Here is a 19,593-nt window from a genome sequence, read left to right as displayed (position 1 = left end):
TGTACCACTATGGCCAACCATAATATAAATTTTATAAATCTGAGGAAAATTTAAAATAAGACATATGTAAAATCTTCAGTGCCTTAAAGACAAGAATTCTCTTTACAGTGATAATTCAAAACAGATTGGGAGTCATTTTCACTCTCCCCTGCCTGAGCTTACCTGTCTTCCATTTGCAAGTAAGCTGCCTTTCTTGCATATTTTCATTGGCCCAATAAGCCCAGTGAATATATCTTTGGTGGGATCTACACCAGAATAATACATCCTAGATAAGCACACAGGATCTGCATAAGTGGGCCCCATTTCTTTGGGAACAGTCCATTCATATGTAAAGGTTTCTTTGGGTGCCACATGGGAAGCTGCTTGAGGATGAGGCATACCTACAAGAAAGGTCACAGCAGAGAGGTTACATTTGTGTTTTCTAATGTGACTATTGAGCCACAGAGTAGGTTAAGTTTAGTAATACACTTCTAAGTTACTTGATCCCAATTAGAATAGAATCCCCCTTGTGCTGCCCTGTCAGGGTTGACAGACTGGTGTGATAAACTCAGGAAGCCCCCAACCCTGCCCCAAACCTCTATTTAGGGTTGATACCCCCTTTTGTGCTCAAAGAGCAAATATGTGCATTTTCCCCAAAGAAGAACTAATGTTGAAGGCAAATATCGTCTCCTCTCTCCTACCAGCTAGAACACTGCCTGGCAGTAGGAGGTAATCAGTCCATTTTCTGTTGACCAAACTGATCAGAAGGTAATTGCAGAATTGAAAGGAACTTAGCCTGTGATACCTTGCAAATTATCTAGATTTTCACTTGAAACTGAAGCCAGAATATTTCAATAAGCTGCCTATAGTCACATTGTAATTAGTGGCGAAATCAGGAGATTTCATTGGTAAGCCTCAACAAAAAATATTAGAATATATCCACATTATTGAATATTTTATATCACTAAAATCATATTAATAAGTGCTTATAATGTTAAGAGTGCAAACATCACAAAACTATAATGCCAGTATATTTATTATCCTATGAACTCAGCCATATTTAAAGTATGTTATATATACACAGATAAAAGCAGGAGGATTATGTGATCACATATGTGTGTTTGTCTATGGAATTATAGATTACTAATATTTTTGGTTATAGTTTCCTGTACTTTTCAAATATCAAAAAAATGAGCCTCTAAGCTAAACATTTCAGGAACTTAAAAAAGAGATCCATCCAATAGTATTTCAGAAATGTATAATTGATATAGCCCAACTAAATTCTTATTGAATTGTCAGTAGTTATCCAGTTAAGGCAAAGCAAGATTCTATTGACATTCAGCTTTCTCAGGACTGAATTTTCTACTCACCTCCCTTCAGGGAGTGGGCAGGTGGGGCATAGTATGTTCCCTCATTTTCAACAGTGAATCTCACCCCTGTTGGCTGAATGCTGAGAGGATATGGTCCTTTGTTATGAAAAGTGACTTTAATGATGTCTCCTATTTCTGCCCAAATGACAGGACCTAGGAAAAAAAGAGCATTTGTTATCTTTTTTGTTGTTGTTGTTGTGTGACATACAGAATGTGCAAAACAGTTACTGGCTTTAGCTGTGTCCCCTGACAAGCATCCCAGGATCAAGCTACATATGTGTAGCAAGTTGGAATGCTTGGTATTTAAAAAGTCCATTATTACTTCAATGCGGCAAATTTGGAGAAATGCAAGAATTCTTTTTACTACAACTTGAGGGAAATTAACTTGTTTATTATATTTCTTCAAGTCAGTAAATTTTGTGCATCACAAAAAACTAATCCAGAGTGTCTACACATCTACAAAAAAAAACATCTGGAGCATCTATACATTCTTTAACCTGGTCTGGGCTGTGTGACTTTCATCCCCAGTTAAGGTAAGTTTAAGATGCATTGTTTTGGGTATGAGTTTTTTAGAATGTAAAACTCTAAAATTAGTATTGTTGCCAATTATAGAGTAAAGATATAGCTATATAGTATACAAATGTTTTATGTAATATCCATAATGACATTTATTGAGGGCATCTTATCCCTACTTCTAAGTGTTTATTTATGTCTAATATCTTATCTAACCCTTACTAAAGTTTGATGTAGTTATAACCATTTTCATCTCCACTTTATAGAAAAAAGCAGGCCCAGAAAATTAAGTCACTTTCAAAAGTCACCCAGCTTATGAGGAAGACTGTCTCATGAGTCTAGACTGTGTTTACCATTTATGAGAGAACTCAGAGCTCACTGGGAGCAGCTTCTAGGACAGATGCAGCCTGGGTCATCAGTAAGCCCACATTTGGTTTCTGAGAAAGTACACTTTTGGCTAAGTCAGTTATTTAAACTGTCACACAGTTTCCTTTATCTCTTCATGATATAGTGAAGATTTATGGCTGATAATTTGTTTTTGGGAAAGTAGCCAGATGCTATGTGTCAAGTGGTACCTGATCTTCTGTGTGCCTGGATTCTAACTAGAATTCATGCTGCAGGTCCTGACACTTTTCTTCCTGAGATTGGGAAAATCAAGAAGAAAATGTTCCAACCATGAGTATTCTGCTTGGACTCACCAAGGATTCCAAGATGTTCCTCATCAGGGCCTCTCTGTTTTTGGTTTGTGAAGGAGTCATCTGTGTACTCACGATAAACCATTTTTTTATAAGAGCCACCAATTCTCATAGCACTTTGTTCAAAAAATACTCTTGAATCACTGCCAGAAAGAAAAAAGGGGTTAATTCTGGTTTGGAGGTAGAACAAGGTGGCTATTTACATAGGATCCTAACTGAAGAAAAAGAGTCTGTCTAGTACTTAGTGCTGCATTACACCCATGATTTACAGTCCACACTAATTTTGCTGAAGAGGCACACAGACCTAGGCCACTCTTGAGGTTTGATGAAGGAATAGAAAATCAAGGAGGAAGTTGCATTTTAAAGTGAAGTGAAAACAAATTTCAATATAGCTATGTCACCCCTGTTCTACAGTAGAATCTTTCTACCCCATTGTACAGCAGCTGTCCTTTGTTGGGTATAAGCATCAGCTTAGTGTTTGCCTTTACTTGCTAGAAGTCACATGATAATGCAGTGGGGTTGCTAGTTTTCTCCCATTTACAAAGAAATTCAGTTTCAGAAAGTGATATGATTTTCACAAAGCTGCCCTATTTATCTCTTCTTTTTTTTGACAAATGGGTTAGCACCAGAGTTTTGCCAAGACCCTTGTACTATGTTGGTGAGACAGTGACAGGCAAGCAGAACTCCTCATCCACATGGATCATACATCTATCAGAGGAGACCAAGCTCCGATTACACAAGCTGATTGCATACAGTCCAAGAAGTATGTTGTGGTACATTTCTCCTAAGAAGAACAGCTTTGGTCTCTGACAGAAACTGTTAGAAATGATGTTCTAAATGTGATGTGTGGATAGTGGGGAGAATGGTCCAGAAGACTGCAAACAAGCAACAACCTGTGGGAGGTACAAAGGAGCAAGCGTAAGTATGTCATGAGTATGCCATGCTCCACAGCAAGGCTCCTTAAGCCTTCCCACTCTAAGCTACCTTTTGCTTGAGACATTTTTACAAGACCCTGGGTACAGAGATATATAAAATAGGTTTACAAATCAAATATTGCAAATAAGAAACCGTAAATTTATTTTAAGACAATTTTTGATGTATATAATTTTGCCATTTATTTAAAATGAAAGCAAATTTACATACTTATGACATGCATGTACTTGTTTATCCTTACAAAAAGAATGAAGTATTGGCTGAACATAGCATCTTCAACATTTTTCAGAGCAGATTAATATTTTGGTTTTATAATTGTTAGTATGGAAAGTATATAGTACAACATGGTACAAATATGTTTAAGGTCATTTCAGGAATTGTTGGACATTCTGCTTTAATCCCAAGCAAGAACTCATTTAGCAATTGTGTGTGTGTGTGTGTGTGTGTGTGTGTGTGTGTGTGTGTGAAAGTCAAATCAGCAACTCAAATAGCAACTTGTTTTGTTTTGTTTGTTTTTTGAGACGAGGTTTCTTGGGAACACCCTTTGTAGACGAGACTGTCCTCGAACTCAAACTCACAGAGGTCTGCCTGCCTCTGCCTCCCGAGTGCTGGGAATAAATGCTGTGCCACCACCACCTAGCTCAAACAACAATTTTTAAAATCAAACATTGTAACAAATACAGTTCAAAGATATGCCAGTTTGTCCTTGCTTGCTGGGTGACAGAAAAACAGTTAGCTTTTGTTTGCTGTAAGTAAACCATGATGTTTGTATAAGAATAGAGAATTCTGTACATACAATAACAGCACTGTAATTCATAACATACTGGATGTATCCTTGAATCTGAGCTGAGGTGTTTCGGGCAGGTAAGATGACTGTGTGTGGCATAGTAGCATGCAGAATGCAAAGTGTGCATGTTGTGCATTCAGGCCCAAGGCTGCAGAGAAATCATGTGGTAGAATACAGGAAAACACTGCCCAGAACACCTCGTATTCATGATATACTAGGTTTTAAATTAATTTTTGGTTGTTGTGCATTCAAAACCTTTTACTGTTGATGAAATGTTTGTGATTCTCACACTCATTTGTACAGTCCCATATGGGATAGCAGTCCACATTTGAAGAGCTGTGACCAGAAATCACAGCAGAGGCAGAGAATTTAGGCAGAAGAATAAGGAATAAGGCCTGGAGAGATAGAATTGGGCAAGAGGACTTGGTTAAGGTTTGGATACTCCATTCCATGGCAATAATGAAGGATTTAAGACTTCAGGATGAGTGTTTTAGGAGGATCCCTCCAATAACTGCTTAGAGAAAAAGTTAGGAAATAAAATACTATAGGAGGAAGGCCAGATAGAAACAACTTTTATAATTTCAGTGAAAGATAGTGAGGGGTTTAGTAGTATTGGCAAAGAAAATGAAGAGAAGAAAGCAGCTTTCAGAGAACTGTACCTGATGAGGAGAGTAGGAGGCATTAGTGAAGGAAAGGGAGATAGGACAGTTCTCAGGTTCTGGACTTCAGCACATTGTGGGGTCAGATGGTGAAGCTGTTCACTGAGTGAAGAGGAAACTGTTTTGCACAGGAGACAGTGAATTCAGGTTGGACATGCCTCATCCAAGTGGAGGTGTTGTTAAGAAAACAAAAATACAAATCTGAAATTTGTAAGTCTCTTTTAGGTTGGAGATGCAGTTTTAGGAATTGTCATGTGGATGTTAGTATAGCCTGGGACTTAAGTTTGTGCTTTAGGATTCACAGACCTGGGCACAGCCAGGCCCAACTCTCCAACATCGAGTAACACAGAATAAATTTCTTAAACTTTCTAAAAGGGGATTTTTAAAAAGATGAGTCACAGACAGACATTCTGTGAAACAGTGTTGTCACATGTGTAGATGTGGATTAGTGGAATAATCTTGTAGACATTAAAAAATTAACACACACACACACACACACACACACACACACACACACACACACACACACGTGTGTGTGTGTGTGTGTGTCCATGAATGCCGTGGTGTGTATGTAAAGGTCAGAGAACAACTTTCAAGAGTCAGTTGTCTCTTTCCATCCTTGTAAGTCCTCAGGATGGAACTCAGTTTATCAGGCTTGGCAGCAAGCTCTGTTCCCCACTGAGTCATTGCCATGGTGCCTGTGACTTTTAAGATATCACCTTCTCTGCTTTGTGAAAAGTTGCAGACAGGAAAGGAAGGCCAAGAAAGGAAGACTGCATCAGCTTATGAAAGTCAGCCACACACATACAAAGAGTAACCTGTGTGCATCAGAGACACATTCAGAAGGTGAAAGACTACACAATAGAAGAAAAAGCTCTGTTGATGAAGGACTAATATTCAGGCTATATAAAGCACTCCTAAAAAAATTACCAACAAAAACAAATTTCCCAAGTCAAAACTGGGCAAAGGACATGGATGGGCATTTCCCTGAAGAAAAAAAAAAAAAAAATATATATATATATATATATATATATATATATATATATATATATATATATATATATGGCCGGTAAGCCCTGCATGGACACTTGATATCATTGCTCACAAAGGAAATGGGCAGCTACCTTTCCAGGGCTGTTAAATTGTCTCCAGTGAAGACATCTGTCCCAGAAGGAGCGTAATCCCAGATGATCTCTTCAGCAGCAATGTAATAGTGTCTCACATGTCTCTCCTGGGTATCAGCCTCTGGTGAAGGCTTGTTACAGTTTCGAACTTGGAAAAAGGCCTGCAAACCGGCTGAAATATCACAAAAAAGACTCTGATGAGTAGTGACAATTGCTGATGAGATGACAGATGGAAATTGAATCCAATGACAGAGATAATACAATAAAACATGGTAAACAGCTGTGAACTGACTACTGATGAAGAATTCAAGTTTTTAAACAGACATGTATCTTTTAATGTATTCATGACAGAAAAGAGACATTGAGCATATGAGTTTTCAAAGTAAGATATCAGGCTTTGTGGGATTACTCTTGAGAATCCAGTGAGATCTGAAAAAATACTAATTTCTAAAATATAGCAATGACTTCTGCCATGAAAATACAGTGTCACTTGTAGTTTCTCAATGTAAAAACAGAGGACTGTAAAAACAGATTTATACATTATGCTGGAAAATAGCTTGTTTTTTGACATGTGTCAAGTATAACCAACTTTTTTATTGATCTGTGATGTATCTTCTTTGTCTTAACTTGCAAATGTTATTTTTGTCTCTGTGACACAAGATATAAGAAAGTTTTAGTTCTTAAAACCTATTTGTGAAGTTTATCTCCCAAGGAAATTAGACTTTGAAAAACTTACCTCCTGATCGGTAATTCCCCTAAAGACTATTATTTTAAAACAGCCAACCTCCTCAAAGCAAAAGGCTAGCTCAATTAGTTTTCATGGATACGGAGATAGAACTAAAGTAATAATTCAATATTTAGATTACTTATTTAGCTGTTTGGTTCTGCTTCTCTTCAAACATCTCCTACTAGAGTAACTAATACACAGCTCTTTTTACAACTGACAGACGACTAAAGGTGAAGATGCTTACCTTTCAAGTGGTTTAGGTTCTGGCAACTGAGCATCCAGACTCCAGGATTCTGGGCCACCATAAAAGCATCAAATAGGGTGGCAGGGAACAGGTTGATTGTATCAGTACGGTAGTTCTTGCTGGTCAGTGCTTGACCATGAAAGAAAGCTGCATGCACATCAATTTCGTTACCCATACCAAAAAGATACCATTTCACTCTGTCTTCTGCACACATGGAGAGTCCTGGAAGGCTTCCAAATGTGTATCCATTCAAAGCTGCAAGACAGAGTTTTTGCTTTATAGACATTGGTGCTTGGAATAGTGATAATTACCTCTACAGAAACGGAATCAATTTGGCATAGAAAATATATGCCACACTTGCAGTTGCCCAACCCCTTATTTATGCCAGACATTGCTAATCAATCACATAATCTTACATTCAGGCTAAGGCTCATTGCTAATACAATACTGAAGATGAATGTAATATTAGAAGTAAAACTTATTTGGTCTCTGATGTTTATAAACTATTTACAATGATTGTGTGTGTATAAATATAAATGTATCCATATACATATATAGAGAGTACTCAGCTAAAGATAAAATATTGAAGGTTATTTAATAATCAATTACTTACTGTGCTTGTAGGCAAAAGGCATATGATTTAAATTTATTCTTTTTGCTTAGGACTTTTTGGAGTTACATGAATTTCTTTTGTAATAATAATATCAAGTAGAAATGTTTCTAAGATTGAAAGACACACTTCAAAGAGATTTGAAGAAAAAAGAAATTCAGGAAAGGGCAGCAGGGACCAAAGCCAGGAAGATCTGAAAGTTCAAAAGCAGTCAGGCCCTTGGAAGAAACTGAGGGTCATTGTTCAAATTGTGCAGTCCTAGGAAATTCATGGGTAGAAACATTAATGTTAAGGACCATTAATATAGCAGATGTGACAGTGTTACCAAACTGTCCATCCAGACTAGAAATCTGAGGATAGTTTTCAAATGTCTGTTTTTGTTAGCAGGATAACAGAGAGAAGGTGAAATGTGTAGGAAGGAGATACTCATATTAGATGAAAACAAAACAAAACCTTTCAGATAGAATTCTGGAAATAATTTCATTTTCTTTTTTTTTTTTTTTTTTTTTTTTTTGGTTTTTCGAGACAGGGTTTCTCTGTGTAGCTTTGCGCCTTTTCCTGGAACTCACTTGGTAGCTCAGGCTGGCCTCGAACTCACAGAGATCCGCCTGGCTCTGCCTCCCGAGTGCTGGGATTAAAGGCGTGCGCCACCACCGCCCGGCTTCATTTTCTAATTTAGAATTGCAGTTATTTTCTTGGTTTTCAAGTGAAGATCATTTTAAAGAAGCTAAATGAAAAATAAATCTATACTTTTTGGTCTAATTAATGTTAAGGTACTTAATTTACCATGTAACTTCTGAGGGATGGATAACTTAATTTCATTATTTTTGTCCCTGGGAATTAAGGGAAAGCTTGGGTTCTCAGGAAGACATTTTGTCATTTCTAGGAGACACAAAGTAAACCAAAATATTTAGTTAATACAGAATGGGGCGCTTGATGAGGACAATGTAGTATATAAAAGGGATAATTTTTAGAATTAGTAGTCTGAGTTATTTTATTAAACATAGGTGGGTGATTTATAGTGTGAATCTAATTTTAAACATGTACTTCAATAGTCCTAATTGGCTCCTTCAAATAACTTCTAGAATGAACTTGGAGGATAAATAAAGATGTATGTATAACATGTGTGCATTAAATTTCAACTGATGATTTTTCTTGTAAATTAAGGAACATGTTTGGTGTTTCTGCCTTTTACCTTCCCTAGTATTTAAACAGTGTGCTGACTAGTTTTGTGTCAACTTGGCGCAAGCTAGAGTCATCTGAGCTGAGGGATCCTCAATTAAGATATCGCCTCCATAAGCTAGGGTCGTAGGCAATCCTGCAGGTCATTTTCTTGGTTTGCAATTAATGTGGGAGGGCCCAGCCCATTGTGGTTGGTACTACCTCTGAGCTGGTGGTCCCAAGTACTGTAAGAAAGCTGGCTAAGGAAGCCATGAGGAGCAAACTAGTAAGCAGCACCCTCCATGGCCTCTGTATCAGCTCCTGCCTCTGGGTTCCTGTCCTGTTTGAGTTCCTGTCCTGACTTTCTTCAGTGGTGGACTATTATGTGAAAGTGTAAGCAAAATAAATCCTGTCTTCTCAAACTTTTGCCTTTGGTCATGGTGTTTTATCACAGCAATAGTAATTCTAACTAGGACAGACAAATATCAAATTGTGTGTCCATTGCTTTTGTTATTATGGCCTCAGGTTAGGATTACTCATGTGAGAGAATAATCATAGCATAATTATTAAAACAAAAATGATATATCTTTTTTAATCTTACAGTACATCCTGTTGCTCTCCTGAAAATCTTCATTGTCTTTGTCAACTTTCTTTGGTTCAGAGCAGAAGGTGTTGATGTTATCTTCTAGATACCAGCTGAGATTTTCATCCACCACAGAGAACATTACTACAAATTCTCGGTCAATATTTTTTTCTTTTTCCTTATCTAGAGAATCTAAAGTAGAAATTTATGATTTAGTAGATCTGAATTTTTATTATGTCATTTTAGGCGATTAGAATATTTTTTAAATTTAGTGTTCATCTTCTTAGTAAACCACAGATCTGGACCAGCTACTCCACTTTGTTCATGTCCTGTGCACTGCATGTGTATGTATCCATATATCTACTGACAAAACCATTAAATGTTTTTTTGGTAACTGAAAAAGTTATAATTCAAGTGTGTCCATATCATCTAGTACACACATATGTGCCACAAGCCACCACAAAAAGACTTTGCAGGTAACTATTGGTCCAATAAACATAACATTTCAATCTTTTGAGTTATGCTGTCTTCATAAGGTGAGGAATAAATGTACTAACTACTAACATAATACAGGTAACTATAGCCATTGCTAGGGAATGCCACTGAGGTAGTCACACATAGTAAAGTCATGTATCTCCATGTAATACCATTGTTGGAAGTTACACCCAGCAAACCTACCCCACAGAGGACTGATTTCAAGCATCTTAGCTTCATTGGCATTTTCCTCTAAAGGTTTGTTCAATTTTTTTCATGTCATCGAGGCCTTTCCTGTACTTTACTTTTTTTTACTCTTACCATTTATCTATTCAACTGAATCACAGAATAACTTATAGTTTAAAAAACTAATTGAAAAAAAAAAGAAAACAAACTGCCTTGTACCTGTGTCTCATATTGTGATTAAAGAGAAAATATACCTTTTTTACAGAGTATTAAAGGTCCTATGAGTCCTGATGCAATATCTTTGGGCGCATCAACATGGGAATGGTAAATCCTGGTCACACAATTGCTGTCTCCATCAACAGGACTTTGCTCACTGGCATGGAGCACATACAAATATTGCTCTCCAGGAAACACTTTATCATCTGCTTTTTGAAAATCAGTGGTGTTGTCAGGATAGATAGCCCCTGGAAAACAGCATGTAATAGAGTTAGAAAGTGAGTACATATGAATATAGTTGAAGGAATAATCAGTTCTCATCATCTCAACATGTGCCCTTTGGACATTCAGTAATGTCCTATTTGAACACACAGAAAAACAAACACAAAGCTAATATCTAGGGAGTCCATAAGCCTCACAGAAATGATTATTATTAATTTGGTAATTGATTGAGTATAGATATTTCAGGATGATTGTAACTATTTTAATGTAAGGGAAAGCTTTCACCTGGGGGTCATGGTTTAAAGAATAAGCAAAATAACCACCCTCTCAAATAATTTAAAACTTCTTATATAATATCTGATTTGTGTGTGTATGTGTAGTAATTACAGAACTAAAAAATATTTACATTTAATTTAAAAAATTTTCAAACATGCAGAAGTTGAAATGAACTTCTATCTTCCTCTAAGTGTTAGTGGATTTCCAGTGTACCTATTAATGCAGTTTTAACAATGGTAAACTGAAAGCTATTTTTGTTTTTTCCATAACCCCACTCAACTTTGTCTTCAGCCATATGAAATTATTTTAAAGAAAATTCTAGGCATATTTAATTTATAAATATCTGAGCATGTATCTTTAAAAAATAAGAACCTTTCCTTTTAACAAAATCACAAGCCTACTGTTGTCTCTTGAAAGTTAATATTAACTGTATTATACCATGGTGTTGTAAAAAAAGAAAAAGCATGATAGTCAATTGTTATATTATTAGTAGAACTTGGCTAAGAAAAAGAGAACGAGATGGTGTAATGTGGAACTCTGTCCTCTGATCATGACATGGCCATTATAGTTTTGCAATCAGAGCAGCTGTGGTTACCCACAGGAGACTCTCACAAAATTGGGTCCAGAGAGTGAAGGCTTATGAGGTGCCTCAGGAAGAAGTGCTCCATGGTAACCCTGCCTTCCTCTAGGACATACATGATACTCTTCTTTAGTATCACTGCCTGTGTGTTGCCATGCTCCTGCAAGTAAACCCAATTCATCTCACTGGTTCATCATTCAAGGCTTATGTAGCATAGTTTCTTTAGTGCCTTATCTGTGGTAGATACTCAAAAGTCCATGTCTCTTCAGTAAAGACACACAACAAAAAAATTCACTTTCTAAAAAATTACCTCTTTTAAATTTATTTTACATTTATTCATTTACCATGTGTATGTGTTTGTATGTGTGTATGCAGGTACATGTTGTGGTGCATGTGTGGAGGTAAGTTGACAACTTGGGGGAATCATTGTTCTCCTTTCACCATGTGAGTTCCAGGGACTGAACACAAGTCCTCAAGCTGTGTGGCTGGTGTATGAGATTATTCAGGCCACCTTAGCTGAGCTGGAGTTTATGAGAAGTCAGGATGGAAGGTGATAGCAACTACAATATCATCACTGGAAGAATTCCAAAGATAAGACAGCCTCCACCCTGAATCCTTCTCCTCCCTCTGGCTTCATGCCTTTTCTAAGCTGTCAGGCACATTATCCACTTCTCATATTCTTCCTCTATTAGATAAGGAATTAAGTACTCATGGTCCAGCTGTGGCTCTCACTAATCAGCACCTAGTCCGTTTAGGGATGTATGGCATTCCCACTACAGGAAGTCACATAATTTGAAGAAACAAAGCACTTATTGTGATGAGTTCAAATTCCATTATAAAATAGATAGGTGTTAAAGGGTGTGGTTACAGGTTCTATCTAAAGGCATCAATTTAGAAGTTAAAAGATTTTTCCTACTGAAGATGAAATTGCAATCACAATACACACTGAACTTACCCTCATGCTCCTTATAGTAAGTTACCCCATGTGAATGAAAAGTATAGGGTCTAGAGGCAAAGTTCTTTAAGTGAACATAAACTTTATCTCCCACTTCTGCTTTGATGATAGGGCCTAAAAACCCTAGCCACACTGGTTTGTCTATAGTCATCCTAAAGGTGCCATCTGTATACTGAACATAAAGGGCCTTCTTGTATGTTCTTCCAATACGATCTGGGCCATTTTGAAGATAGAGATTAGACTGTTCCCTGCAAAGAAAAAGACACTTTCATCAGAAGCCATCATTTATGGAAATATCAATAGAATTGAGAAGAATCAATGATCACATCAACATTCAGTATTTGCCTGTTGTATAAACAGCTTCAATGATGAAGGGGAGAGCTGTCAATTGGCTGTTATTTTAATATATGGGGTGTTTTGTATTGGACACATGGTAGAAAACCACCTGTGAGGACCTCCCAACACCATGGTGCCAAAAACGAAACAAAATAAAAATGAATGAAACTAAATTAATTCTATCTTTTAGATTATTTGTGTGTGTGTGTATGTGCACGCACACACCCCCGTGCATGTGCACAGGTGTATGTGTGTGAGTGCACACTCACCTGTGGATGTGGAGGCCATATTAGGACCTTCCTTTATCACTTTCCACTTTAGTTTCTGGGGCAAATTCTCTCCCTGAAGTGGAGCTCCTCATTTCAATTGGCCAGTGAGCTTCCCCATGCCCACTTCCAGAGGCTGTCTGTCTTCAGTGATGTGATTCGTTTTACCCAGCTCTGCCCTGCTTTTCCTGATGCTGGGGATCAGAAGGCTAGTACGGCAAGTACATTACCCATTGAACTTTCCCCACAGCCACAGTTTATCATTTTCATTTCTTTTAGGAGTCCTAGAACTGATATATATATTTGGGTTTAAAAATTACCTTTGCATTTAAATTACAACATGTATTTTTCAGTCCTTCACTACCATAAATACTTCATATTGAATGCTTATATTCTTATTAATGTTAATTAATAATTTGAAAATTCTCCTAAATATATCAACACAATAAATAGAACTAGGATGGGAGAAAAAAGTGGGGAGAGTACATTTGATATTTACACCTAAATTGGTTCTTACATACTGAATTTACAACATTAGTTTTCAGTGGGATCTGTTTGTGAACAGTGCCATACAGCCATTTAGAAGGCTAAATCCTGGTTTTGGTAAGGTCCTCCATATCCAAGGCCTTGCATTTGTACTGTGTATGGGTGTTGTCTCTTATAGCCCATCAGTTTTCAATACTTTATTGTGTTCCATGTAACCACCACAGAACAGGTTAACCTAACTGGAAAGTAAACTTTGTCATGTTTCCTGGGCTGAGAGCTCCTCAGCAAGGCTCAGAGACATTTTCCTTTTCATGTTTCAAGTCAAAAAATGGGGTTAGTTAGGAGCTCTGGAGTTGCTACAGAAGTTGAAGAGGTAATTTTCAAAAGTCTAGGGCTCTACCTTCATGTTTTCTAAATGTTAACCTGCATAATTATCTACTAATGCACTAGGTGATGTGCAAATAAATTCCTGGCTTCAGTTTGATGATTCTAACTGGGGGCAGAGGGGAGTGCAGCACAGTCACCTTCAGTTTTTAACCAGCAGGCTAATATATTCTGGTGCAGGCAGCCACTTCGGGCTTGTGGGAATCTGTAAAGTTGAAGGTGATGTGTTGAAGGTAAAGTGCAGAGGCAGTGGGGTTCCTTGATATTATGAGACAGAAATATGGAAAATTCTGTTTTCAGCTGATACCATGGTGGTGCCAGATCTCTGCATTTGGTAGCTGTATAGATGAAACCTGGGTACTGTGGTTAGAGAGCACCACCACTTGGCAGTGATCCTGGGGCTAGATTTGGGCAGAAGGAGCAAGAAATAGGTAGTAAAAGAGCCACATTTCTCTGGATTGACTAAGAACTTCTAGGGTGACAGTCTCAGAGACAACCATATACTGACAACTGATTGTATAAACACCAGGACTCAAAGGAAGCAGAATTGTACACTGAAAATGATGGAGATGGTATTTCTTGCTCCTTCAAACCCATTCTGGTGTGATGGTCACACTGGAAGTAAGAGAAATAAAGCAGCTAAAAACACACTAATTGTGGAACAGCAAAATCCTACTGAAAATACTTGCCATGGGGTGTCCTGCCTGTGTTACCTTGTAATTGTTGTGTGCTTCCCTTTGTGTTAAAGCAAAGCAGAAGAAAATGGAGATGGCTTGGAGACTTCAAGAAATTCATGAATAAAGATAAGAGCACTGGGGTGAACTCTGCCATAAACCCACAGAATTAGTGTAGACAGGAGGAATCTTAATAAATATGTGCTCAAACAGCAGCTAGGCTGTGCAGCACTGAAAACCCCTGAGGTCAAAGGCATATAGTTGACTGTGTTAAGAGGGCCCCACAGGGAACAGGAACAAGGTCAGTCAGAGCCAGCTGTCTGGCTTTCCTATCCAGCCAAAAGAACTCTGAGCTAGTCTCAAACATATTTGTCTAAACCCCAGAATAAATTGTCTTCGGGGTTTGACACTATTTCTAGGAGTCTTGCCTGATAATATTTAGCAGAGATCCTAATCTACCATGCCCTTTGATATACATCTTATGGAGAATCAGGTTTTAAGGCAGCCCTCTAGTTACTAAGGCTTTATTGAAACACTGTGACACTGTGTGCATCTGATTTCTGTAAGGTGACTCTACAGCACCCAGGAATCCATGCCATCACATATACTGTAATAGATGTCCATTTGTCAAAATGTTTCTACTGTTCTTGTGTTTTATTACTTATTTTTTAAAATAAGATGTACTCTGCCTTAGTTTTGTGACTTATTTTTTCTAAACAAAGTTTTTGAGGGGATGGAGTATTCATGAAAATGACCTTTAAAATAAAAGTTGATCTGAAGCTAAAATATACTAAAAGATTTTACATATATATGTATATATATATATATATATATATATATATATATATATATATATATATGAATGTATTTTACACACACACATATCTCAAACTTGTTCTTCCATTTGACCTGGTCATTGTGACAAATTTCCCTTACCAAATTGAGAAATATCTAACTTTGGGAGGTCTGTTTGCTTATGACACTGTCCTGCAAAGGAACATCGGGGGCCACTCATGGCTTGGGGACAAAGGGTCAGTCATCTACTGGAAGCTTGTCGGAACTTTGCCAGTCACATATTCAGCCACAAGAATCTATTATACTTGGTCTTGGAACCAAACAAATTATCCACATTTATTTTCAGTCCTTCCTGTTGGCAACTGTAATTCTTTCTACTCAGTACAGAAAATGGGTGTTCTTCCCAGCAATCACAATTTCTATTTTAGGCCCCATTTTTATTTTTAAAGAAAAGTAAAAGCCTATTCCTATTATTTCTAGTAAATTCAGAATCAGAACTGAATTTTTAATGGTAGATAATTTGTCATAAATGCTACTCTAATTAGTTAATAATACTGTTCCACATAGCAGCATGAAGTAATACCTGCTTATAACTCACAGTTGGATGAGTCATAAGCCTGACACCTCATGACTGTGTTTCCTGCCCTGGGCACCACAGCACTGAAATCAAATGGATGCACTCCCCTGAAGACTTGTGGAAAAATCCACTTCCTGAATCAGTCAGATTGTAGGCACAATTCAGTGTCTTTAGTCTGTAGGATTCAAATTACTGTTTGCTTGTGACTGATGTCTGGAGCCCTCTCTCAGGTCTTTAAGGCTGCCCATATGTTTATCAAGTAATCTTTCCAACTTCCAATCAGCAACACTACACAGAATTTCCCTTAATCTCTGCAGCTTCCAATGTTCTCTCCAGCCATGGGAGGACTCTTTGTTCCCCCAACCCCACACCAGCTAGTCTTCTCCAACCCCACCCAGGCTAGCTATGTTGTTGACTAAAACACTGGTTTTGTACATGATGTCTCATCCTACCCACAGATTCTAGAGACTAGGACAGAAAACCTTTTGTAGGACATTTCAGAAATATTGCCTTTAACATACAGAAATCACAGAAAAATGGTCTAGTTACAGGCAGCTCATGCCCCCCCCCCCCATACACACCAGGGGTATATAGCACAAGTCTCAGTGAATTATAAATCAAAAATAGCTAAGTTTTACAAGTATAGCAGGAATACAATGCTAATCAACCTTCTTAGTCAGGAGAAATGGTAATGGTTATAGCAAAGTGTGGAAAGAATGAAATGTTAAGGTTAAGTGTGTTCAGAGAGGCTGTCTTGTATGAGGTGTTGTCCCTTACAAACCACTGTTTGTTATTTTTATTTAGCAACTTCAGAGAGTGGGACATTATAAGTGGATTTACCCAATAATGTTAGCCAAATGTTGTACCTCTTTGGAAAATTTAAAAAGATAAATTTGAGGCAGAGTCTCACATACCTCAGGTTAGACTCAAACTCACTGAATGAACTTGATGACATGAATACTCCTAGGTAGTGGTGAGAAGAGTCTTAGTGTAGACATGAGGGAGAGTATAACCAGAGACATCTGAAAGAGTCCAGACTGAACCTGGCCATGGGGGAAGGAAGGCGACAGAGGAAGAGAGCTAAGAGGGCAAAGAGTCCAAGAGTGAGCCAAGAGAACCAACAGACATAGTTAAAAGGGCAGGCTTTTATATGAAATAGAAGTTAGGGGAAGGGAAGTGAAGTCTCTGGGCTGGAGAAGTTTAGGGTAGGAGGCAGAGATGAACAGAGAGAAACCATGGTACTGAGAGAGCCTGTAGGCCAGCTGTGTGCTTTGGTATGCTAATAGGCAGCAGAGTTAGCCATTTGTCCCCGGTTTTTGTATTTTTTTGGGACCTAATACCTTGTAGTCCTTTAATATTTTTAAATTATTATTTGAGGGAGTGTTAAAATAATTAATTGGGAAGCCATTCAGTTAAGGCAGGCCTAGCAACTTGGGTGTCTATATAAGCCAACCAAAAAATAATTTAATATAAAAGGAGTATCCAAGCTCGTGACATTACAATATGACATTGCCATCTACAAATGTGTTGGACCACTTTCATAGCTGTTCTATAAAGGTGTATGTGGCCTGTGGAGTGCAAGTTAAACATACCTAACAGTAAATCATGGACCTAACCAATCAGAAACTGCTAAGTAATATCTACTAGAAATTTTCCACTTTAATTAATCAAATGTATTCTCTTAACGTTGCTTCCGAAAACATAAAAGTCTTTGGTAAACAGTGAACTGCTTAGGTGTGAAGTAGCTCAATCCATGATTGACAGAATGGTCAGGTAAACTTGTTAAAATGTAAATGTGTGTTTTTTGTTTGTTTGCTTATTTTGTTCTTGTTTTTTGAGACAGGGTTTCTCTTTGTAGAACAATGATAAATAGAAAGCTGAATGATTACAAACAGGGACATGGGTTAGTGGACTATTGAGTAGAACAGTATTTTTCTTTGCTTTAATTAATTAATTTGTGTGTGTGTGTGTGTGTGTGTGTGTGTGTTGCTGATAAATGAACCCATGGCTTTGAGCCCATACTTGCTAGGTAAGTACTCTACCACTGAGGTATACTCGCAGTCCAGTTCTTTTGTGTGTCTGACCCCTTTCCTTGGAAATAAACACTAGATAATTTACATTGCACTTAATCAGGAAAACAATGAACCACACAAAACTAGGCTTCTAGTGAAACGGGAAAAATATGTCCGACTCTTGAGAAGAGAATACTATCTCAAAACCAGGTTTAAAAAGACATAAGTTCAGCCGGGCGGTGGTGGCGCACGCCTTTAATCCCAGCACTCGGGAGGCAGAGCCAGGCGGAACTCTGTGAGTTCGAGGCCAGCCTGGTCTCCAAAGCGAGTTCCAGGAAAGGCGCAAAGCTACACAGAGAAACCCTGGCTCGAAAAAAAAAAAAAAAGACGTAAGTTCTATTTATTGTCTTTTTAGCCAGTTATCGACTTGGAACTTTTTCTTACTAAACATTACTAGGTTAATAAAATAACAATTTGATATTATCATTAGCAATGCATTTTTTCTTACCATGAAAAATTCAACCATACATAAAATTAAATGCTAATCTTAGTTGCTGCTGCTCATTTGGCTCATTTGAGCTCTCTTGCCATTCTAATGGCAAAAAAAAATGTTTGAATCCCAAGTTTTCATTTGGTAGTAAATGTTTAGATAATATTAAAAGTGATGGTGTCAAACTTCAAAGAGACTCTACTATTCTTCTGTATAGAGAATAGTGCTTGATATAAAGTAACTGAAACATAAAGACTTTTAAGTTACATGACATTTTATCAAGACTTCACAATAAGAAGATAACATTTCTTGCACATGTTATGTGTGGAGTTGTGCTAAGTGCTTTGCAGGCACTTTAAAAATAGCCTTGTAAGGTGTGCTAGCTATCTCATGTTATAGATAAGGACTGTGAGAAACTGTGAGAGAGATTAATATCATTCAATCACTGTCCTGAATCACCGAACAAGAATTAAGCAGCATCATATTTCTTTAAGTTGTGTTCATTTTTATGTTTGATATTTTGAAGGATTAAAAATACTGTACTTTCACCATTAGGGACATTCTATATAGTGATTTTTTTAAAGTAAAGAACTTCTTCATCCGGAGGGAGAGCACATTTGGAATATAGAAAAAGGAATGACTAACCACAGGTAGGAGTGAAAAAACAGCACAGCTCCCTTGGAGTAACAGGAAAGGAGCAGGACAACTGCATAGGAACAAATTTTGGGAATATAAAGGAAACCAGTAAAAGTATTGGTTTTCAAGTTAACATTTTGCATTTTCTATTTTTAACAAATTAAAGAAATACTTTTCTTGTTGGCTTCATTTTTTAAGTTGATTATTTACAAATTTGGCCAATAAACAACAAAGAAGTAGTGACTTACGTGTCAACTGAAATAAGTTTCTTTTCTCCATTGTCAGAGGCATAGTTCCAAACTGCTTCAATAATTCCAATGTAATAATGCCTATCTCTTGTCCAGGCTACAGGAATATACAAAAACAGAAAAGTACCAAGCAGCAAAAGGTTCATTTTTTCGCCGGTCTTGGAGACTGAGATGCAATACAGTGAAAACGGAAGCAAGCAATTTTATAAATAAGGCTTTCTTTCTTTACTTGCTTGATTGACACAACTTAATGTTGCACAAGAGTAAATAATTTCATTAAAGCAAATAACATTTTCCAACTCAGTTTGCCTCTGGTAAACCAGGAAGGGGGGAAAAAAACAGTTCTCAGTTGCCAGGCTTCTCTAAATACAAATGGAATGTCATCAGTTAGTGTT

The 19,593-nt window shown here is 37.4% G+C and overlaps 1 protein-coding gene across 1 annotated transcript in view; it reads right to left on the bottom strand.

Moving 5' to 3' along the window:
- The window catches only part of Cp (ceruloplasmin), a 33,443-nt gene extending 14,099 nt beyond the window's left edge, over positions 1-19,344 (bottom strand). The window contains exons 1-9 of the mRNA XM_052731162.1: positions 19,199-19,344; positions 12,295-12,542; positions 10,300-10,509; positions 9,404-9,577; positions 7,032-7,286; positions 6,061-6,232; positions 2,561-2,700; positions 1,350-1,502; positions 163-380 (exon numbers count right to left, since the gene is read on the bottom strand). Of these exons, the coding sequence (XP_052587122.1) occupies positions 163-380; positions 1,350-1,502; positions 2,561-2,700; positions 6,061-6,232; positions 7,032-7,286; positions 9,404-9,577; positions 10,300-10,509; positions 12,295-12,542; positions 19,199-19,344 (1,716 nt within the window). The remainder of the gene's footprint in view (positions 1-162; positions 381-1,349; positions 1,503-2,560; positions 2,701-6,060; positions 6,233-7,031; positions 7,287-9,403; positions 9,578-10,299; positions 10,510-12,294; positions 12,543-19,198) is intronic.
- Between the last annotated feature and the right edge of the window lie 249 nt (positions 19,345-19,593).

Source organism: Peromyscus californicus, unplaced genomic scaffold (assembly GCF_007827085.1).
Source record: "Peromyscus californicus insignis strain IS unplaced genomic scaffold, ASM782708v3 Scaffold_9__1_contigs__length_137607984, whole genome shotgun sequence".
In the NCBI taxonomy this organism is placed as follows: Eukaryota; Metazoa; Chordata; class Mammalia; order Rodentia; family Cricetidae; genus Peromyscus; species Peromyscus californicus.
This window is presented reverse-complemented; position numbering and strand designations above follow the sequence as displayed.